The sequence below is a fragment of the Equus asinus genome, chromosome 19 (assembly GCF_041296235.1).
Source record: "Equus asinus isolate D_3611 breed Donkey chromosome 19, EquAss-T2T_v2, whole genome shotgun sequence".
Classification (NCBI taxonomy): domain Eukaryota; kingdom Metazoa; phylum Chordata; class Mammalia; order Perissodactyla; family Equidae; genus Equus; species Equus asinus.
In genome coordinates, this window is record NC_091808.1 from 20,286,527 (window position 1) to 20,310,686 (window position 24,160).

The window sequence follows — 24,160 nt, forward strand, 5'->3', positions numbered from 1 at the left end:
GCCCCTGCTTTTTCTCCCCCAATCCCTCCAGTACATAGTTGCATATTTTTTTAGTTGTGGGTCTCTCTAGTAGTGGCATGTGGGATGCCGCCTCAGCGTGGCCTGACGAGTGGTGCCATGTCTGTGCCCAGGATCCGAACCGGCGAAACCTTGGGCCACCAAAGCAGAGGGCACGAACTTAAACACTTGGCCATGGGGCCGGCCCCTGAAAGAAATTCTTAATTTGCAAACTGTGGATAATAGAGTGGACCTCTAAGCATGAACCAGTGATCACAGTTGCTTGTATAAATGCCAAGAAAGACAAGTAATGCCACATGTAGTTCCTATTTGGTAACCGTACAGCCACTGTGAGGTATCTTTCACAGAAGAGGAACTCAAGAGAGAAGTTCAAGGTCACAGAGTTTGTTGGTGGCACAGAGAGATCTGACCTTCTGGTGTCCCATATAACACTTCTCCTAAAGAGTGGGGGGCGGGGGGTGGGGGGAAGGTGACATGCACATCCCATTAGAATTTTAACTAGCATGCTACCTCTGAACTCCAATTCTGTACTGTGTGCACTGTTGGTACCGGGAAGAAGGGGAAATCAGATGTGGAAGAAACCACAGCCCCTTAGGTATTAAAAAAAAACGTTTAATTCGGAGCTTATTAAGTTAATATTCTGAGATCTAAGAGGTTCTAGAGACAAATTTATACCATGTTCAACTCCTCTGCTCCCTCCCAGCACAAGCAGCCAACGCTTCCCTGTTTACTTCACTTGCACTTATAACCATGATTCACTTGTCAATCTGCGCCCCCTCTTCCAACGTAACACCAGGAGACGGGGGGAGGCAACCTGTCACTCATCACCATCAGACCCTTCCACTTAAGCAGCAGAGCCTTTCTGCCTTGAAAGGGAACTGTGACAAAGTAACAAGCTTCCTGTGGTTATCACAGGCTGGTCACTGTTTAACCAACCCAGGGAGCCATTTACTGTGCACTCTGCTCCAGAACTATGAATGTTACTTACTCCACCCACTTGAGTGGGTGGGGTTGGTTCTTTGACCCTGGCAGTAGCTACAAGAATAGCAAAATGTTCTGGAGTTCCACGGAAGGAAAGCACAGACTGGAGAGGAGATTTAAGAAATTTAGCTTAACACTTTCTCTCTTCCAGGGATTAGTGTTATTATTGCACCTAGATCTTTAAAGAGAGAAGACTGCCTAGGAGAAAGATCACACAATTTTTCAGTTGTCTGTCCAAATGTTTAACAAGTCTTTTCAGGTAGTTATCTTAGAGTTAGTCCACCTGAACACTCACCTGTTTCCTCTTGCTCCTCATCTGGCAAAGAGAAGAGTGAGCCACTGTCTTTTCTATAATAATCCTCCATGTGCTTTATATGACTAGGTCTACCTCCTGAAGCTTTTCTTTTTCAGATAAAATAACCCTGAATAGAAATTTTCTACACGGTTCTTCCTCCCTTGAACTTATGAGGCAAATCAGAGGAGGTTTTGGCTCTTCCCTTGAACTTCTGGGGCAGATCAATGGCACCAGAGTAACTAAGGGAAGTGACTGCCTGTGGCTCTTGGTATTGTTTGGTTAACACCAATTTCAGTTTTTATACCAAAAAATCATTGCAATTTGGATCATATTCTTTTGCAGAAAGGCTTTCCATTATATAAATTTTAAACTCAAAAGTTACCACTCTTAATCAAAAGCAAATAGAAATGGCTGTGTCTCCATTCACCAGATTAAGGAGAACCTATTTGTTAAAACTAAAAGACATCTGAAAACTGATTCAGGAACTGAGTCATACTTCCTGCTTTGAGACCAACCACAACGTGCACACACTGGTGTAACAGCATTTTCTTTCTTCCATAAATGGCTCTCTCCACAGCAAAGATAGTTCAACAGGAACCAAACCTGCTACTTTAGCTACTGAAAGAAGCCAGCAAATAAGGCATGGCCATCAAGTGTCATAACGCATAGGCATCCTTTCTTATTTCCCCTAAGGTAGTCATAAGGAAGCAGAGACACTTAAAGGGGCCAGCTCTAAAGAACACTAAATTAAAAAATTTAAAGGGCAGATTGGTGTCTACATTTCCAGAATGAGAAATTAAGATTATAAACTTTAAACAGGCCAGAAGTTATACACCTGCTTCACAATATTATAAAAACAGAACAGAATCCATCTCAGTCTTGCAATAGCTATTTCTGTATCAGTCAAGGAAAAGTATTCCTTATTGCAGTTTCTGAGAACTAAAGCTGTTTTTGTTTTCAGTGGTTAGGGAACATCTCTATTTCTCTAGAGTAAAAAGCAAAGAGCCAAAACACCTGGGAAGCATCCTTCTTTACAGCATTATGGGAAATGGAAGCAAGAACCCCTGGTTAGGGGAACAAGCTGGTCCGAGTGGCCTGGCACCAACGGGGTTGACCTAGTGCCACGGATCTTCTATGAGTGGCAAGCTGCCAATAAAAGGTGAAGAGGAAACAAGAGTCCTAAGGAAAATGATGTGGAACTTACCTCATCAGCACCATGTGCCTGAAGTTCCTTGTAGAATTTCAAAGAAATACTGACCATCACTTTTGTTTTGTCTCCATTAGGATTTGAAATATGATAGAGGACTCCATCGAAATCTGTGAGGAAAGCAAGGAAGACTGCTTAACTTGGGGAATAATACCTCAAAGCGCCTGTCTACCTTGTTCAAGGCTGCAAGGAAGCCCCACTTACAAGCAGCCAGATAAATAAGATGGCATTTAGTTTAAATTCCTGTGCAAAGTCAGCAGAAACACTGGGATAGAACCGTCGAGTACTTATCTCTTTGTTCTTTTCTAAAATTACAAAGCTATTCTTAGTCACTGCTTGGTGCTGAAAGAATTTTTTAAAAAACTTTTATTGTGATGTATGTTAAACATGTATAAAATGTAGTGTATAACGAACCCCTATTCCCATCATGCAGCCTCAACAATTATCAACACATGGCCAATCTTGTTTGGTTTAGACATACCCCCTTCACAACGATTTATTCTGAAACCAGTCCCAGACATCATATCATTACATCCATAAATATTTCAGAATGTATCTCTAGAAGATAAAGACTGTTTTTTTAAAAAAAACATAACCATAATAATCATTGTCATGCCTAAAATTTTTAGAAACAATTTCTTTTTTTTTTTAAAGATTTTATTTTTTACTTTTTCTCCCCAAAGCCCCCCAGTACATAGTTGTATATTCTTCGTTGTGGATCCTTCTAGTTGTGGCATGTGGGACGCTGCCTCAGCGTGGTCTGATGAGCAGTGCCATGTCCGCGCCCAGGATTCGAACTAACGAAACACTGGGCCGCCTGCAGCAGAGCGCGCGAACTTAACCACTCGGCCACGGGGCCAGCCCCTAGAAACAATTTCTTAATAACAAATATCCAGTCAAGCATTCAAATATTCTCTGTTTCAAAACAATTTTTTAATACTGTTATCTTATTTGAATTAAGATTCAAACAAGGCCCACACCGGCTCCGGGGCCAAGTGGTTAAGTTCACGCACTCTGCTGAGGCGGCCCAGGGGTTCGGATCCTGGGCGCGGACATGGCACTGCTCGTCAGGCCACGTTGAGGCGGCATCCCATGAGCCACAACTAGGAGGACCTGCAACTAAGATATAGAACTATGTACGGGGGGTGGGGGGGAGGGGAGTTGGGGAGATAAAGCAGAAAAAAACAAAAAAACAAGGCCCACACACTGCATTTGGTTTTCCCTTAGGTTTCCTCTACTGTATAGGCCTCTCATCTCTTTGGCTTCCATCTCCCTGCAGTACAGAGGACTCACCATGTGTAGTTCCTGAAACTAGGTGCTGAGTGCCAGCGCTTTAGGGAGATCTGGCATTGCTAGTTAGGAGGGGACAGGGCTGGGGCTGGGCCTCCCGGTCACAGCACTTCAGAGCTGCAAAAAGTCTTCCAAGGTCATCTAGTCAAGCACCCTCCTTTTACAGAGGGCGACTGTATAACTCTTCAAAGTTCACATAGCAAGTGAGTGGTACCAACACCTAATTCTTTACTGGGAAAAGAAGGCAGTGACATCTCTGACTTGTTGAACAGTCTCTAGCATTTTCATGTTTCCCCACTACTCCAGTGCTAGGCAAACTAAGACGATGGCTAAAGATAATAACATAATATTTCCAAATTAAAAAACCTTTAGTTTGTACCACAAAATTAAACCCAAACTTCTAAGATACCAGCAGGTAACTTTACATAGTTCACTAAATCCATGGAATCATCATCTAAAATAAAGACCTCAAAAAGACATGACAATCAAGGGATAGTATCCCAAATTTCAAAGTTTATTTTTGGAATAATTTTGTTTTCTATTTTTTATGTTGTGCCTTCTCTTAATAGAGTGAGATAAAGATACTTACCTGCAAATGTTACTTCTACTGCTTCTGGTTTATTTCTGTAAAACAAAATAAAAGTCCCTTAGTTAAGATACCTGTACTGCTGCTTGCCTTTAAGGGGACTTGCAAAGGCTCCTGAGCTTTCCTCAAGCTCAGACCATTGTATAGAAATCTGAGGGTTACTGCCGATCTGAGTGCACAGTTTGTTTTCTCATGCGCCTGACCCTTTGGACTTACTTAAGGTGGAGATAAAAAAGGAAGCAGGGCACATAGAGCTTTTGTTTTCTAGCTCGAATCTCTGCTCTGGTGGGTGCTCACCTTCAGCTCTCTGAATTCCTTAACACCATGATATACACGTTTGTATATGTGAACGACAATGCCATCTTTTGGTCAATGTGTCCCCTTGAGGAAAGCAGTGATGGACGAAGTACAGTCAGCAGGAAAACCGCTGAACAGAATACAGAATGGTTGTAACTTACTTCAAGTGAAAAGATGATTTCAGGCCATAAAACAAAACAGAAAGCTCTCGTCCATTTCAAAGACAACCCGTAAGTCTTCCTACACATCCTTCCTCACCCTTTACAGCACGGAAGTACTCAAGGCCCTCCTTCATGGAGCCTCTTTGACCGGTTCTACTCTAGTTCTGTTGTTTTGTTTTTAGATTCCAGTATTGTACTTCCACAGAAAGTGTAGCACAAAATAACACTGTCAAATCACTGACAACAGTCAAGACACCTGTTTTCCAATTGTAGCTCTTTCATCAGGACCATGTTTGCAGACAAATTAACACCCGCACCCCCTTACTTTTCTCAGCTACTCATCTATAAAACGGGAGACCACAAGCGATCCTACACACCTCGTAGAACTGCTAAAAGAAACCTGACAGCAGACACGAAAGAACTTATCCTGGAGGCAATGAGAGCCCAACACTTTCTGTAGGAGTCCCAGCTTAGCCTGGTGCAGGGGCTTCAACTGAGGCATGCTGCTGAGTTGTCACCTGGAAAGCACAACACCCTCCCCCCCCCCCCAGCTATAACCACTAGTGGTCAGTTAACCCCCAGTGAGGAGCTACTTTACATGCTTCCCCTACTTCTCAAAGCCCAATGGCAGGAAACAAATGAAGACGAGACTGTTTTATCAGCTCGCTACTTATAACTCAAATGAGCTCACTCTGTTTCATGGGCCAGCAGACAAGACAGACCACATTTGCACCTTCATTCTTGTCTACCTTGCTCAAGTCCTCACAATCAAGCACATATCTTTTATACTCTCTCTGCTCCCTCACCTGTAAAAGGAAGCAAGACTGAGCTGCCCTCCAGGGTTGCTGGGAAAATGGAGTATACACCACGGTTTATGACTGTCAAAAGCTGCTGCAGAGGCTAAACAGCACCTTTCAAGGAAACTGGCTTCTATTAAGCATATGGCAGCCCGGCCGAGAAATCAACCCATATAAATCACACACACAGTTCCAGCCTGCTTCTTCAAAGCCATCCATATGTGACTTAGGAAGAGCACTCTGGGGGTCCTAAGAATGAAAGCATCAAGTGGGTTTATGGAAAAGCAGTGAGTTCAGAATAGGATCTAGTACAGATAAAAATTTAAACTGCTTCTGATTTTTCATTTGAAACTGCAGCCAGGAGACCAAGTCAATAAGTGGTCAACCACCATTCCTCGCCTCTAAAAAACAAGAGCAGCAAAGGAAGAAGTACAAACATTCATCTGCGGCCCATTTGAACGCAGTCTGAAGAGGCTGCACAACGGCAGGAAGCACTGAAGCCTATTTTCTTGGGCAAGGCTGGCTGTGCCCAAGAGCCAGGGTGGAGCCTTATAACAGCCCACACTGCATCACTTAGCAGGTAGCTGGTTTTCTTTTAACCTTTAGTCCTTAACTCAGCCAACAAAAGACTGAGTTCCTCACTCTCCCACTTCATCAACACTGAGAAAAATCAACTATAAACAACCAACCTTAGGGTTCCAAACTGTAAACATTTTGACTCTGAAAATTTGAATTTCTCTAGGTGGTAGACTTCCCTGAGCACAGATCCCCACTGAGACAAGTCACTAAGATCCATCCTAAGTGGTTCGCTGCCTGACTTGGGAATATTTGTTAAATCACTGCCATTAATATTTTAGTTTACTATTTATGGCTGCACAAAAGGTTGTAAAGGAGAGAGACAGCCTGCTGATGAGAGCATTAGGCCAAATGAGTCTTCTCGAAAAGTCATCTGGCAGCTAGAGGTCCAAGAACTCTATGTCCCAACAAGGAGACTGTACCGAGTGTGAAATATACCGTAATAGGATCGTGTCTCAATTCCAAGGCCAGGTGTTTGTTATTTACTTTTGTGGTTTAAAATCATGGACCTAGAGGGGAGTAAGACAGGTCTGGGAGAAAGTGTGCCACTTACCAGGCCAAAAAGATCAATGGTTAAGTTATTCTTTATTCTACCACTTGCTAAAGTTTCAGATGCTGGGGGCGAGTTTGGTCACAGAAAAATTAAGTCCCTCAGAGAAGACTGTTCAACTCAAGTTCTGTCACTCACTGGCTATGTAACCATAGGCAATGCTACTCAAATGGTGCTGAGTCTCAGGTTCCCTTTCTAGAAAATCAAGATTAAAAACACCTACCTCGCAAGGTTGTTGTGAAGACTAGTTGAAATATGTGCACGGCAAAGTCCCCCCCCCCCCCAATGTCTCGTGACTAAGTTACAGATATGCTGAGATAATGATCCCCCAGCCCTAGGGCAGCCCAGGGGCAGGATCTCTGACTAGACCATTACCCAACTGTGCCAAGCAAATATGCTCATGCTGTGTGTGTGACTATTACAAACAAGGCCAGTAATCAGCAGCGAAGGTGCCTGCACAATGCTTCACACACGTCTACACCCTCTGCAAACTCCCAAGAGCCCTTGTTTTCTCAGCTGTGAATGGGAACTGCTCTCTGTCACACAGGCCAATTCTGAAACTGAACGAAACCATGTTAAAGCTTATAGCAGAGAGCCTGGTTCATAGAATGTAAGGTGATCAATGAGTTAATTTTTCTTCGAGGTGGAGTCAGAGGAGACCGGACTTTGAAGCTATGGTTGGGAGGTTTTGGGATTGTGGTAACTCCCAGAATCAAGAATTGGTCAGCAGTACAAGGAGAAACAGAACCCTATTAGTGTCAGACTGTTGTAATGTCTGGAATCCTAGAACAAGCCAGCTGGATGAGTCCTCAGGGTTACTGACTAAACAGCTCAAGACATTAAAACACATTCAATTCATTCAGATGGGTTTCAAGAGCTATCCTTAAAATCCTTTGCAAAAAATTTTGGTCTCTCCTTTTCCTAAGGAAGCTTCTAGAATGTCAGTCAGTAAAGAACTACTGGCAAGGTATTATCCAATACTCTCTTCTCACTAAGGATTTCGGAGTTTTTACTCCTGAAAGCATCCAATTCTATCCGGGCATTTACGTTCCTCTTCTAGTTAATCCCTTCCATGAGCTGAATTAGAGGAACTATTGAATTCTGCTCACTATTTCACTATTAAACGGTTTTGATCGATCTCCCTCAAGTCCTCTAAAAGGCTCCCATCATCCTTTTTGAGCAAAACCTACAAAAATGGACCATATTAGATAAGAGGTGGTCCTACTCTCTGCTAAGCCATATCTCAAAACATGGAAAACAAACGGGATCTAAAAGCTGATTCAGGGGCTGGCCTGGTGGCGTAATGGTTAAGTTCAGGTGCTCTGCTTCAGTGGCCGTGGGTTCGCATCCCAGGCACAGACCTACACACCACTCATCAAGCCATGCTGTGGCAGTGTCCCACATACAAAAATAGAGGAAGACTGGCACAGATGTTAGCTCAGTGACAATCTTCCTCAAGCAAAAAGAGGAAGATTGGCAACAGATGTTACTTAGCGCAAGGCCAATTTCCCTCACTAAAAAAACCCAAAAACCAAAAAACAGAAGCTGATTCACATAATGTTAGAAAAGTGATAAACTCCTAAAGAAACTAAGTCATTCTATCTGGCTTCATCCATTCCTTCAAGAAAACATTTATTGAGCTAACTATGTAGACAGCGAGGATGCAGAGAAACAAAGATCACTAAAACGATAGGCCCTGTCCCTAAGGAGTCCCCAGTTTGGTGGAGTGTGGCTCTGGGGCTCCATGCCCAAAGTGGTCCCAAGGAGGCCAGAGGACAGGCAGCAGTAACCATAATGACCTGTAAAAAGACCAACCAGATCATCTTCACAAGCCAGCCACTATATTCCATTTCTTCTAAATGCTTAAACGATGTCCTGATTCCAAATCACTTCAAACCAGTCTCTCTCTGAGGACATATGCAGCATATTCAGGACTGAGAACAAGGTATCAGCAAGATTTAATTTATTCCTTTCTCAAATTTCTCCTCCCACAGCCCTCGCCCACCCCAACTGGCACTGCCTGCTTACTGAGCCTCACTCCCCCTCAGAACCACAGTGCCCCACAATATGCACAGCTGTGGCAAGGAGCCAGCATGCACTTAAAATCAACAGCAATTTGCATCTGACAGCATTTCCTCAATTTTGGACTCCAGACCCTAGTGAAGTCGACGGGCCTAGCTTCTGAGGCTGAAAAGGCTCTTGGTGTGTACACAACAACAAAAGAATTAAATTAATTTGCCAGATTACTTCTGCTTTAATTGAAAGTTTAATTGAAAGTCTGGGTAAGAATTCCTAAATGAAAACTCAATGCTGTTGACAAGACCTGCACGTAAGGTTATTCGCAGTGTTGAATATAGCTTTTTAATCAGTCACATTCCCTTAGTTTGTAGACTGTTGGGAAGACGATTTCCCAATAATTATCATTTTGTGAGGATATAAGAATCGTTCCAATAACCCACTTTCCCAGGAGTGTGGTAGGAAAAAATAAAAAAGCAATTTGTTTCGATTGAATCGTAGGCTTCGTCAGAACTGCCTCCAAATTAAAAGGTTATCATGACCAAATATATTCTTAAACAGTTTAGATGACAGAAGCACTCTACCCAAAGGAAGCCTAGACTTTTAGTAGGATGTCACAGGCAAAAAGATCCAGCAGGATGATCTGAGAGGCATCATTTAAAAAAAGATCAACCTCAAAAGGAAGACTACTGTAACTACATTCTGAAGTATATGCCACGGAACTGTTGTTAAGACTATCTCGTGCTTACGTTTTCAGGAGCTGGAACAGCACTGTCCAAGAGAACTTTCCGCCACAATGGAAATGTCTTCCATCTGCGCTCTCCAGCTACAGCAGCTACCAGCCACATGGGGCAAGTGAGCAGTGGAACGGTGGCTAGAGTGACTGAGGAACTTAATTTCATTTCACTTTAATTAATTCTTATGTAGACTTATCCAGCCACATGCAGCTACTGGCTATCATATTGGACTTTGCAGAGTTGGACAATTCATTCTAGAAAGGGCTGCCCTGAACCATAATCTCCCCAACTGGTCTGCTCTGAGAAGTGTAGAGCTGGGGGAGCTGACCTCTGCCAGCAGGTCCCCACACAGGCAAAGGCTTTCAAATCTCCAGGGTCTCTCCTCCAAGCTACTCCCTTACTTTAATGTCTTTCTCTGATCTCTACCCCAACACATCTCATCCCCTCCCTCCTCTCTAATGCTGCCAATAGGCTCTCTCAGGAAGGCCCTCTTTTTCTGTTCCTGCCCGGTGCTGGGCAGTGGTAGAACCCCATAAACGTTGATGATTATCACACTAGTTAGCCTTTGCTGGAAGTTCTGGCACAGGCATGCGCCTTGATAAATACTTAACTACTTCACTGCTGCCTCAGCTTACTTACTGGGATGCCTGGAAATTCACACTTGGCTTAGAGGCAGGCTTCTGCTGGGTGTTATATCTGCAATCCCAGGAAAGCCCCATCTCCTAGGCTAGCTATCATGGTCTTGTCAAACATTTTCAAAGTGCTTTTCAGCAGACTATGTTTTGAGGCCACTTAGTCACATCTCAAAGGGAAGATGGGCCAGAACAAAAGCCAAAACTTGCTGCCCTGCCCCAAAACCCAACACTGCCACAACATATGTTTTGTAAGAAGTGTCCTACGAGTTCTAATGTATGCCTTCCAGACTTGAGTGCCTACTTTAATTTCTCTGAAACGGTTAGTTACTCTCTAAGGGTAATTTTCTAAAAGGAAAAGAGCTGAAGTTCTAAATAAGGGGCTACACTTTGAAATCACAAGTTCTTAATACACAAATAGATGTGAAAGCACTCCTACAGGATGAGGCATGCTTCTACCTGAAAATGCACAGGCATTTATCTTGTAGATCAGCTTATAACCACTCGGGTCTCATTCTTTGCTAGCCTGGACTTGAGAATGCACTTAAGATCAGCTGTAAAAATGCAGAAGTTAATTTAACTTCCTCCTATGTGCCACACTGCTCAAAAAAGCACCCGGCAATCACCCAAAATAAGACTCTGAGCTGATTCGCTTGAACATTTGAAATGCAAAGGAACTGGTAAGCCAGGCTGAAGAGAGAAGCAAGTTTGCTTAAAATATAAGCAAGGGCAGCCCCTGGCAGGAAACAGTAGCTACTGCTCACTGTATGCGCTGCTTCAAGGAAAGTCCTACTCTGTTTTACAGATACAATCTGTGGCCTTAAAAAAGAGACAGGAGACACAATATACTCAATTTAAGCAGTGGGTTAGAAGTGTTTTTTTTTTTAATGCCTCCAAGCCAGAAGTTCATCATGACCACTTAGAATTTCCCCTCCACCAATCCTCTCCCATTGGTGGATCTCCAGGACTTACTTTCCTATTCCTTCCTAGTTCCCAGCTCCCCAGAAACAGTTTGCACTTATTTCCTCAACTGTGCAATCAAGAAGTGAAGCCCCATGCTCACAGAGGGGGAAATGAGGCAAAGGAAGAGGCCGCAGGCCACCAAAAATTAGAAGCTAAACCCAATTTCTTGGCTCATGGTTTAAATATATTAAATATCGTATTAGAACAGCTCAGCAGCCTTGGGGGAGCTTTGCCTTCTACTGATTCTTGTGTTTGACAGAGGAGGCTGCCTTGGAAATATGTCCAAACCCTACCTTTAAAAAAACCAATGGTAAAAAAAAAGAAAAAGGTTATCTAAGAACTTTACAGACTTCAGAGGCTTTTAAGTGTGTACCTGGGCCAAGATTGCCACAGAAGAAATCACAGACCAGGGGGCCAGTATAAGAATTTAAAAGATAACCAGATAAAGGCCAGTGGGTGGGGAAAGGAGAATCAGAACCTCCGAAGAGAGATAAGGAAGAGGTGTGGATGGGGGAGACTATTAGCTTCGCTGAAGAAATACGTAACAAGATGGTCAGTGTCCGTAGGGTTCAGGGAAGGGAAACGAGAGAGATCGCGGTTTTCTGGCTGCAAGACTGGGTCTGCTTTCAGTCGTCCCTCCCGTTCCCGGGGACGAGGAGGTGGGGGTGGGGAGCGAGCAGGCTGGTGGTGACCTGGGCCTGCATCTTCCTCCCTCCTCCTGTCCCGGGAATTCCTGAAAACTCCTTCCGCCTCAACCCCAAACGGGCTCCCTTCGGGTTCAGAACAATGCCAGGGAACACAGAGGGAAGGGGACCCCGGCTCGCTCCAGAGGGCAGTGGGCTCCTCCGGCAACAATTCCGGCCCAAGCTGCCCTCGCGTCCCTCAGGTCCCCGGCCCCAATTCAGCACGCGCACTCCTGTCCACTCACTGCTTCCGCATCCCTCCTCCCGGCCTCTCCCCGCGCATCTCTGCCCCTCACCCCACCGCGCCCAGTCGCCTCCCACGTCTACTCCGCCGGGCAGTCCCCGCACGCGGCCAGGTGCCCATCTCTCTCCTCCAGGCCTGGGGGGCTGCAGGACGCTGGGGACGAGCGGGGGTCAACTCTACCTCCCCCGCCACCCACCGGCCCCGGGCGCGCGCTCACCCGGCGGCCGCGTTCTCGAACTTGAGCGCGAGCGTCTCCTCGATGATGCGGTTGTTCACCTCCAGCAGGATCATGGCGGCGGCTGCCCCGGGCAGGGGAAGGAGAAACAAGGGCAGGTGAGGGTGGGTAAGGGAGGGAAGGACGGAGGGAGCGGCCCGCGGCCACTGAGGAGGGGCCTGGGTGGGGTAGGAGGTTAGGGGAGAAGGGGAGAGGGGCCGGGCTGGGGGGAAGGGGAGGACGCGCGCGCTGGCCCGCGCACGCCCTGACTGTGGAGACACCCACCACCCGACCGACCTGGCCCCCGAAGCCTGAACCCGCCTGCCGAGCCGCCGCCGCCGCCGCTGCCGCCTCACCGACAAGCCCGGTCCCCGCCCAGCCCCCGGCTCCAGCCGGCCACTTCCGCTCTCACACCCACTTCCGCTCGCCGCCCGGACGCACGGCTCCGCGGCGCCATTTCCGCTCCGACCCCTAGTGCGCGCGCACGCAGGCACGCCGGGGCATGGAGGCCGCGCTTGCGCATGCGCGGTGTCGTCTTCTCGACTCCACTTTCCCACAGACCTGCTCACTTCCAGCCCCTGCGACTGTGGTTCGCAGGCAATCGGCTTTCCCCAAGGCCTGGCTGCCTGTCCAGAGCCTCCCTCGCGCTCGTCCCAGAGGTTCAGCTTCACCCTTCCTTCTTGTCATTTCCGAGACTCTGCAAGAAGCTCGCCCTCGTCGTCTCCTAGCTGGCTTCTTTGCGCTCCGCTTGTTGGTTGTGGGTGTGCCCCTTCCTCATCCCACTCCTGTGGCTCTCCAGCGGCACCACCACGCCTTAATTTCTCCAACAGATATTTAGCGGGCTCCAGCTCTGTGCTGAGGACACGGGCGCACATGAAATAGGCGAGGTCCTGCCCTCGTGGAGCGTATAGGCTGGTAGAGGAAACTGACTACAAACTCTCAATTATGTTTATGTAACTGCAAGTTGTTAAGAGGGCAGCGAAGGAAAGGCACGAGAAGTCACCCTGGTGAATAGGCCTCTCTGGGTTACTGTCATGCCTCCACTTCTGTGTCTTGGGAGCTGCCTCCCGATCCCCGAAGGTGATTTCTCTGCCTTTGAAACCTTTACCTTCCAGTATTTCTGCCAGAGACGTAGCTTCTTACTCATCTGCGTGCAGTCTGAACTCAATTGATACCACATCTGCACCTTCAGCCTATGTGCCTTGTGTTACACGCCATGGATAAGGTTCAAGACATTGCAGATCCCCCCAATGATATGCTAACGTTTCAACATTATTGAGCTAAAATAACGCAGATACATAATTTTAAAATATATACATATGGTAATAGGCTTGTAATGAAAAAAGCAGTTCCCTGGCCTTAGAGGCAATATCCTCTACTCTTTTACATATTCATCAGAATAAATGCTACGAATTCTTGGTTTGTTAATTTTAAGGATTGTCTGTTGACTCCTGCCGTGATAGATAAGAACAAGATGCTATCACTTCTGTTCCCCACTTCCGCATAGTGATATAACATGTTTTGGTTAAACCAGTAATCAGTAATAATTTAAATTATTATGTATGTAAATATTGTTTACCAGTGAGCCAAGAAGTGGACCACAACCATACCTTCTTCCTTCTACAGCCCTTCATTTTTCTTAGACTTAATTATTGCCTTTTTTTCCTCTCACTTGTCAATTTTCTGTATTTTCCTACAGTTGACTGCCCTCTACCCCACAAGTGCTCTAAGACTGTCAAAAAGACTAGCAATGTTTTCCATTTACCTGACAAATAAAAATGGCAAGCAATAGGATGGAGTATATGAGGAAGCCATTTGGTATAAACCTAATTCGGCCTGACTGTTTTTTCCAAAAGAGCCTGACTGTGGCTATTGAGCACGCATTGTATATCTGCTTAGACATTTCCTATGACCAGAACAAAGGCCCTTGAGATAAAGGTGCAACTTCCCTCCCCCTCCCACATTGGCATTTCCTTAGGGATAAGCATCTTTCCTTAGGCTAGGAACTGATTGCTGCACTCACCTTTGACCACCCAGCTCACCTGTGACCACTCAGCTGGAGACAACAGACTGCCACCCTGCTGTGTTCACTGAGACAGAAGACCTACCTGCTATTTCCATCAATCGCTGTGCCGACAGAGCAGTCTTGTGACTATTGTAAAAGGGACATTTCAATCCTATGTGAAACATCCTCTCTGGGGGTATATAACCACTCTGTGCACCCCACTTCTTTGGTGCCCTTTCTTCCTTCAGGAAGAAAGGCCCCGGGCCATGGTCCTCAGATTTCAGCTGAGAATAAACTCACCCAAATTTTCATTTATAGATTGGTTATGGATTATTTTCGTCAACATACCCAAATACGTAAGTTCCACTTTTTCTCTAGAGTCTTTGTCCCAGAGCTGTCCTTCCTCTTGTTTCAATCTAGATTGATTGCTCTCTAGACTTGCTGTACATTTGTCATTCTGGGATTTTCCTTCATGGCTCTTCTGGGCTGGTTCTGCCCATTTCCTGGATCCCATGTCTTCCTCTTTCTTGGTTTACTTCTTTGCTTTGCTAAAGCACCTCCTTTAGTAACTTCCTAAGGAAGGGAGATAGGGAATATGTTGTTGGAATCTCTGCATATTTAAAAATATCTAAATTCTATTCTAACACTTGATTTGTGGCTGGGCTGGTTATTGACTTCAAGTTTGAAAATAATTTTCCCTGGGGCTGGCCCCATGGCTGAGTAGTTAAGTTCACAGGCTCAACTTCGGTGGCCCAGGGTTTTGCCAGTTTGGATCCTGGGTGCATACATGGCACCCCTCATCAAGCCATGCTGAGGCGGCATCCCGCATAGCACAACCAGAGGCACTCACAACTGGAATCTGCAGCTATGTACTGGAGGGCTTTGGGGAGAAGAAGAAAAAAAAGAAGAAGATTAGCAAAAGTTGTTAGCTCAGATGCCAATCTTTAGAAAAAGAAAATAATTTTTTGGACCCGCAACTAAAATTTACAACTATGTACTAGGGGGATTTGGGGAGAAAAAAAAAGCAGGAAAAAAAATTTTTTCCCTTGTAATTTTGAAGGTACTCCATTTTCTTCTACCTTCCAGGGTTGCTCTTTAAAAAGCCTGATTCCTGTTCATATTCCTGATCCTTCACATGTTACATCTTCTGCATCTCTGGAAGCATTAGGATTTTCTCTTTAGACTGTTGGTTGAAAATTTTATGGTGATGTGCTTTGCTTTACCTTTTTGTACTGAGCACTCATTCAAAACGGAAACTCACGTACTTCAGTTTTGGAGGAAATTTCTTTGATTTTTTTTTTTTTTTGATAACTTCTCCGTTTCCTTTCTTCTCTTTCTGGAATGCCTATTATTTAGAAGTTAGACTTCTGATTTGATCCTTTACTTTTCTCCTCTATTTTTCTGTTTCTTTTTTATTTTGAATTGTGACAAAATACATGTAACAAAATTTATCATCTTAACCATTTTTTAAGCGTAGAGTTTGGTCGTGTTAAGTATATTCATATTGTTGGGCAACCAGTCTTCAAGAACTCTATTCATCCTGCAAAACTGAAACTCTATACCCATTATCTGTTTGTTTTTGTTGTTCTATTTTTCTGAGATATTTCCTTGTCATTATCTTCAACCATATTAAGTTTCAGTTTTCTTATTTTTAATTCCAGAGACCTTTTTCCCCAACTGCTCCCTTCCCGTATTATTCTATTCTTGTTTTATGGATGGAAATATCTTTTGTCTTTCTGAGGATAGAATATGTTTTATGGACAGGGATATCTTCTCTCTGAGGATATGATAGTGGGTTTGTTTTAGTTTGTCTTCTGCTCTCTGCTTTGATTTGTTTCTTTGGATCCCGTTTCATGCTAATTTGTTTTGGTGTCTCTCTTTTATGTTAATGGCCGTCCTCAGAAGTCTGGCTACCTTAGCGGTCTGTTCATATTTAGGGATGAGACTCTAACAAGCTGAGTGGAAGCTGAGTGTGGGCAAGATGAGTTGACCAGCGCCTTGCTGCTGGAAAGGGACCAGCAGCATTGGCCTCCTTTGTGGGCTTTCTGGAGATGCAGAATCTCAGTCCCCACTATAAACTACAGATGCAGAATCTGCATTTTAGCAAGATCACCAGGTGATTCAAATGCACATTGTGTCGTGAGAAGCACTGGATTTGCAGCTGCACTATAAGGTGCACCCATGATGTGCTAGATTTCGTTTGGGGCGTACAGATGTCAATATTGGGGGGTCTTTTCTCTAGAGAAAAGTCCTCCGGTTGTGTCTGGGGCTTATAAGCATGGCTGTGCGTATTCCCAGAGTGTGTGGGACCAGGGAGGAATGCTGACTTATACTGAATCCCGTTGTCAGTCCTCTGCTTCCCCCCTGCCTTCCACTAGCTGGTAGAGTCTATAGAAGATGACTCCAGTGGTGGAGCTGGAGGAAGGGGTGCAAATGGGCTGGGTCGAGTTGGGGACCTAGAACACCAAAGGCTTTTTATACACATTTTCAACCAATCTTCCCATTTTCTTCATCTTGCTTTTGGTTTATTTCAACTCAAGACTAATAGAACAAAGATCTTGGTACCCACCACGCAGCTTTCTTGAATCTTAACATTTTGTAATTAAACTTGCTTCAGAGCTTTTTAAAAAAGTACAGTTGAAACTTCCTGTGAACCTCACCCAATTCCATCCCTTTCTCTCCTTCTCCCTCTTCAGCAAAGGTACCCATCACCCTGCATTTAGTGTTTATAGGTCCCATGCGTGTTATTACACTTTTACTATATCTGCGTGTATCCATAAACAATGTATAACATATTTTCCATGATTTTCAGCTTTTTGTTAGTAGGATCATCCTGTACATCTGCTTTTGAAACTTGTTTCTTTTAGTCAACATTCTGTTTTTGAGATTGACCCATGCTGTTACATGTAGCTATTTTAACTGTGATGCAGCGTTCCAATGTACAATTATACATTATGGTTATCAAGATATTTATCCATTCTCCTGTTGAAGGACACTTAAGTTCTTTCCCATATTTTTGCTGTTACAAGCGCTGGTGCTTGTAATAGCCAAGTGTACAGGTGTGAAGGTGTTTTTAGGGTATGTTGCTAGGAATGTAACTGCTGAGATGTGGGCTACAGACATCTTCAACTTTGTTCGATGTTGCCAAATTGCTCTCCAGAGTAGTTGTACCAATTTATACTTCACTAGCAATGTAAGAGGTTCTCATTCTTCCCGGTCCTTGCTAGCACTTGGCATTGTGAGACTTTGAAATGGATGGATATGAAAAAAATATATCTGATTGTTTTTAAAATAAGAATTAGCCAGGCAGATAGAGAGGCGTGTATGAAAGCCTAGAGGCAAGAGAACATGACATCTTGTAGAAAGTGAAAGCAGACTAATAAGTTGTGGGGTAGAGCTGGAGGGGAGAGGTGCCAAGAGATGGACAGCTGGAGACATCATAACAGCTCACATTTATTGAGATTGTGGATTTAGTCAGTGCTGGGTGCTGTTTTAAGAGCTTTGCATGTATCATCTCATCGAATCCCTGTGACAACTCTTAAGAAGTAGGTACTAGTGTTAGTTCATTTTGTAGATGATGAAACTGAGATGCTGAGAGGCTGAAGAATGTACCTGGAGTCATATGTGTGGCTGGTTATTGAGCTGAGATTCAGACTCCAACGTCATGCTCTGGACCACTATGCAATACGGGTATCCAGTGCTGAATTGGATAGTTCTGGATTTTAGTCTCCTGTGTGATAAAATCAAAGTATAAAAAACTAGACCTGACATGGCATTAAAAAAAAAAAAGACAACAGCTTCTTGATTGAAACTTCATCCTGCTGAACCCTGGTGGTCAATGTATGGACAATGACTGTTCTACAACAGCTAGAAACTGGCTGCTTTCAGTCTTAAAGACAGAGGCTGGAGGTCGTCTTGGGGTTAGGGGGCTGTCTGGCTATCCTGCGTTAATCCTCTGCGTCTACTCTCCAACCTCCTCCTCCACCAGATCAATTGGGCTCCCTTGCGTTTGCGTTTTTAGTTGGCCAATAGGGAGTCCCAGCAGGAGGAGGGATGGTGGGAGGGAGGGAGAGAGAGAGGCTAATATCAGGGTATTTAAACCCCTACTTCCTTCTCCTTGTGAGGTTGCCTCAGGCTAACTGTGTCCCTCAACCAAATGTCACTGCTCTTCTCAAGGTGGCCACCTCAGCACAACTCTTTCTTTCCTTCCAGGTCCTGATAACCACTGAGTGATATCGGCTTGAGGGCTCTTAGTCCCGGGTTACTGCACTCTCTCTCATGGTTCCCCTACATCCACACTTTTGTAAATACACTCTCTTTGAATTATCCTGTCTTGAGTAAGTCCCATCTGTTTCCTGTGGGAGCAAGACTAATATGAGGGTTGGAGAGTGATGTCATGGAAGACAGTGAAGTAGGAAGCTCCCAGAATTGGTCCATTCACTGAAGCAACTATTGAACTGGCAAGAACTGTGAGAATCAACTCTGTGGAACTCTGGAGTCTACTGGGACACTCGCAACAGCCAGGGGAGTACTTGAGGAAGAAAGATGCTGGTGGTCTTTGGTGAATCTTAGTGTTTTATGGAGCAGCTACCATCCCCCATCCCTGCAGCAGGTAGTCATGTGGATGGTGGTCCATCTCCCCACTGTGGCTCACTGATGCAAGGGGGAGCAGTAGGAACCTTGTCCTCCAAAACTCAGGGTTGTATGTTTTGACCTGGCTGGAAGTTTGCTAATGGGTAGGCACAGAGGCTGGCCATTGTTTTAACCCCCCAGGCTGGGCTGAAGTGGCTTCTCCAGTGGTGTCAGTTGAGAAGATTTAAAGAGACAGAACACCCTTTTTCTTTTTTTAAAAAAAATTTTCCTTTTCGTTCTTTTCCTTTCTTTTTTTCCTTTTTGGATACAAGCATATAAGGAAATCTCTGTCAGGTCACTGTGGTTGACCGCAGAGATAACAGAACAAGACTTCAGTGATCAGACACAACTAAGAATATAGTCTTTGCAAAAATAGTTTGGAAAATGCACTAAATAAACAGATGACTGCAGCCTTCAAGCAATAACAATAATCCATGTGTGGGGTAGGATATGATTTCCAGAGTTACCACTTTAACATTCAAAATGCCCAATTCTCATAGAGAATTATGAAGTACACAAAGAAACAGGAAAGTATGGCTCATTCACAGTAAAGAAGAAGGCGGCGGGGGGTGGGGGGAAGAAAAGGAGGGAGGTGAGGAGGAGGAAAGAGAAATTTCTAGAAACCATCCCTGAGGAAACCCAGGCATTGGATTTACTAGAAAAATACTTGAATAAGCTGTCTTAAATATACATGAATTGCTGAAGGAAACCATGGACAAATAACTAAAGGAAATCAGGAGAATGATGTATTAACAAGCATAGGATATCAATAAAGAGATAAAAATTGGAGGCCAGGGGCTGGCCCCGTGGTCGAGTGGTTGGGTTCATGCGCTCCGCTGCAGGCGGCCCAGTGTTTCGTTGGTTTGAATCCTGGGTGCAGACATGGCGCTGCTCATCAAACCATGCTGAGGCAGCGTCCCACATACTACAACTAGAAGGACCCACAGCGAAGAATATGCAACTGTGTGCTGGGGGGCTTTGGGGAGAAAAAGGAAAAAAAAATAAAATCTTAAAAAAAAAAATTGGAGGCCAGCCCGGTGGCACAGTGGTTAAGTGCGCACATTCTGCTTCAGCGGCCTGGGGTTCACTGGTTCAGATCCTGGGTGTGGACACAGCACCACTTGGCAAACCATGCTGTGGTAGGCATCCCACATATAAAGTAGAGGAAGATGGGCACGGATGTTAGCTCAGGGCCAGTCTTCCTCAGCAAAAAGAGGAGGACTGGCAGCAGTTGTTAGCTCAGGGCTAATCTTGCTAAATAAATAAATAAATACATAAATAAATACATAAATAAAGAGATAAAAATTATAAATAGGAACCAAATAGAAATTCTTGACTTGAAAAGTACAAAAGAGGTTCATCAGCAGATTTGAGTAGACAGAATAAATAATCAGTGAACTTGAAGATAGGGTAAATTAAAATGACCTAGTTTGAGGAGCAGACAGAAAAAGAATGAAGAGAAATGAGCAGAGTCTAAGGGAATATGGGACACCATCAAGTGTATCAAGATGCATGTTATGGGAGTGCCAGAAGAAAAGAGAGAAAGGGCCAGAAAAAAACATTTGAAGAAATAATGGCCACAAACTTCCCAAATTTGATGAAAGACATGAATATACACATCTAGTGATCTCAAAGCAGGATAACTCAGAGATCCACACTGAAATACATTATAATCAAACTGTTGAAAGCTAAAGACAAGGAAACTCTTTTTTTTTTTAAGATTGGCACCTGGGCTAACAACTGTTGCCAATCTTTTTTATTTTTTCTGCTTTATCTCCCCAAACCCCACCCTGTACATAGTTGTATATCTTAGTTGCAGGTCCTTCTAGTTGTGGGATGTGGGACACCGCCTCAATGTGGCCTGATGAGCAGTGCCATGTCCGCACCCAGGATCTGAACCCTGGGCTGCCGCAGCAGAGCACATGAACTTAACCACTCGGCCACGGAGCCGGCCCCCACAAAGAAACTCTTGAAAGCAGCAAGAGAGACATGGCTTGTCATTTATAAGAGATCCTCAATAAGATTAACAGCAGATTTCTTATCAGAAACCATAGAGACCAGAAGGCAGTGGGATGATATCTCTAAAGTGCTGAAAGAAAAAACTATCAACCAAGAATTCCATATCCAGCAAAACTATCCTTCAAAAGTAAAGGAAAAATTAAGACATTCCCAGATAAACAAAAACTATTGGAGTTCATTCCTAGCAGACCTACCCTAGCATTACAAGAAATGCTAACAAGAGTCCTTCAGACTGAAATGAAAGGAAGCTAGATGATAACTTGAAGTATTACAAAGAAATAAAGATCACTGGTAAAAATAACTACATAGATAAATGTAAAAGCTAGTATTATTGTATTTTTGAATGTGACTCTTTTTATTTCCTATATAATTTAAAAGCTAAATGTGTAGAATAATAATTATAAATCTATGTTAATGGCCACACAATGTATATAGATGTAATTTGTGACAATAACAAGATAAAAGGGGGATGGAGCTGGATAGGAGCAGAGTTAATATATGCTATTGAAGTACGTTGGAATCAATTCAAATTTTATAAATTCAAATTCAAATTTTATAAATTTAAGATGTCAATTGTAATCCCCAGGGTAACTACTGAGATAATAACTAAAAAGTATATGGAAAAGGAAATGAAGAAGGGATCACAATGTACACTAGAAAAATCAATCAAACACAAAATTAGGTAGTATTCAAGGAAATAAAGAACAAAAAAGATATGCTATGTAGAAAACAACACAATGGTAGAAGTAAGTCCTTCATTATCAGTAATGATTTTACATGTAAATGCATTAAATGTATTCTATTAAAAGACAGAAATTTGCCTAATGAATAAAAAAACAAGGGACTCATTTTAGACCCAAAGGCACAAATAGGTTGAAAGAATGGAAAAAGAGGGGCTGGCCCAGTGGTACAGTGGTTAAGTGTGCATGTTCCGCTTCAGTGGCCCAGGGATTGCTGGTTTGGGTCCCAGGTGTGGACCTACGCACCGCTTGTCAAGCCATGCTGTGGCAGGTGTCCCACATAAAATAGAGGAAGATGGGCATGGATGTTAGCTCAGGACCAGTCTTCCTCAGCAAAAAGAGGAGGCTTGGTGGCAGATGTTAGCTCAGGGCTAATCTACCTCAAAAAAAAAAAAAAAAAAAAGGAAAAAGATATTCTATGAAAATGGTAACCAAAAGAGAGCTGAGGTGGCTATATTGACATCAGTAAAAATAGATTTTAGTTAAAAGTTGTTACAAGAGATAAAGAACGACATTATATACTTATAAAAGGGTCAATTCATTAAGAAGATATAACAATTATGAATATATACACACCAAACAACAGAGCCCCAAAGTATATGAAGCAAATACTGACAGAACTGAAGGGAGAAATAGACGGTCTACAATAATAGTTGGAGTTGGACATCAAAATCCCACTTTCAATAGTGAATTGAACATCTAGACAGCAGCAGATCAATAAGGAAGTAGAGAACTTGAAGAACACTATTAACCAACTAAACCTAGCACACATACATAGAACACCCCGCCCAACAACAGCAAAACATACATTCTTCTCAAGTGTACGTGGAACATTCTCTAGGATAAGCATATGTTAGGCCATAGAAAAATCTCAATACATTCTAAAAGATTGAAATCGTACAAAATCTTTCCTCCAACCACTAGAGAATGAAGCTAGAAATCAGTAACAGAGGAAAACTGGAAAATTCATGAATGCATGGAAATTGAACAACACACTCTTTAACAATGAATACATCAAAGAAGAAATCACTAGGGAACTTAGAAAATACTTTGAGAAGAAAGGAAATGAAAATACAATATACCAAAACTTATGGGATGCAGTGAAAGCAGTGCTTGGAGGGAACTTTATAGTCGCAAATGCCTCCATTAAAAAAGCAGAAAGGTCTCAAATCAACACCTTAACTTTATACCTTTGGGAACTAGAAAAAGAAGAGTGAACTAAATCCAAAGCTGGCAAAGGGAAGGAAATGAGAAAGTTTAGAGCATTGGCAAATGAAATAGAGAACAGAAAGACATTAGAGAGAACCAATGAAGCCAAAAGAATTGTTCTTTTCTATGAAAAGATCAACAAAATTGACAAACTTCTAGCTCGACTGACTAAGAAAAAGAAGAGAGAAGATACAAATAACTAAAATCAGAAATTAAAATGGGGGACCTTAAAGAAATTAAAAGGATTATAAGAGAGGCTGGCCCCATGTCTGAGTGATTAAGTTCATGTGCTCTGCTTCAGTGGCTCAGGGTTTTGCTGGTTGGATTGTGGGCTCGAACCTAGCACCGCTCATCAAGCCATGCTGAGACAGTCCCACATAGCAGAGCCAGAAGGACCTACAACTAGAATATACAACTATGTACTGGGGGGGCTTTGGGGAGAAGAAGGGAAAAAAAAAAAAAGAAGATTGGCAACAGATGTTAGCTCAGGTGCCTATCTTAAAAAAATAAAAAAGGATTATAAGAAAATATTATTAACAATTGTATGCCAACAAATTAGATAATGCAAATGAAGTGAACAAATTCTTAGAAACACACAAATTACCAAAACTCACTCAAGAAGAAATAGAAAATATCAACAGATTTTAAAAAAGTGAAGATATTGAATCAGTAGTCAAAAACCTTCCAAGAAAGAAAAGTCCAGGACCAGATGGCTACACTAGTGAATTCTGCCAAACATTTACAGAAGAATTATTACCAACCCCACTTAAACTCTTCCAAGTAAAAATAGAGGAAGGAAAACTTCCTAACACATTCTGTGAAGCCAGCATCGCCCTGACATCAAAGCCAGACAAAGATAACACAAGCAAAGCAAACTACAGACCAGTATCTTTTATGAATATGGATAGAAAAATCCTCAACAAAATACTAGCAAACCAAACCCAACAATATATTAAAAGGATTATATATCATGATCAAGTGGCATTTATCCCAGGAATGCAGAGTGGTTCAACTAAGAAAATCAATCAATGTAATACACCACATTAATAGAATGAAGGAAAAGGAAAAAGAACATCTCAATAGGTGCACAAAGGGCATTTGACAAAATTCAACTCCTTTTCATGATAAAAATATTCAGAAAATTTGGAATAAAAGGGAACTTCCTTACAATGATAATGCACATTCACAAAAAAACCCCGCAACTAACATCATACTCAGTGGTGAAAGACTAAAAGCTTTGCCCCTCAGATAAGGAACAAGAAAAAGATGTTTGGTTTCACCACTTCTATTCAGCATTGTGCTGGGAGT

At 43.3% G+C, this 24,160-nt stretch overlaps 1 protein-coding gene across 1 annotated transcript in view; it reads right to left on the reverse strand.

Moving 5' to 3' along the window:
• ARPC2 (actin related protein 2/3 complex subunit 2) overlaps positions 1-12,733 on the reverse strand; it is a 31,020-nt gene extending 18,287 nt beyond the window's left edge. Inside the window, exons 1-4 of the mRNA XM_014852528.3 lie at positions 12,545-12,733; positions 12,251-12,332; positions 4,381-4,415; positions 2,499-2,611 (exon numbers count right to left, since the gene is read on the reverse strand). Coding sequence (XP_014708014.1) covers positions 2,499-2,611; positions 4,381-4,415; positions 12,251-12,324 — 222 coding nt within the window. The 5' untranslated portion in view covers positions 12,325-12,332; positions 12,545-12,733. The remainder of the gene's footprint in view (positions 1-2,498; positions 2,612-4,380; positions 4,416-12,250; positions 12,333-12,544) is intronic.
• Positions 12,734-24,160: the final 11,427 nt, after the last annotated feature.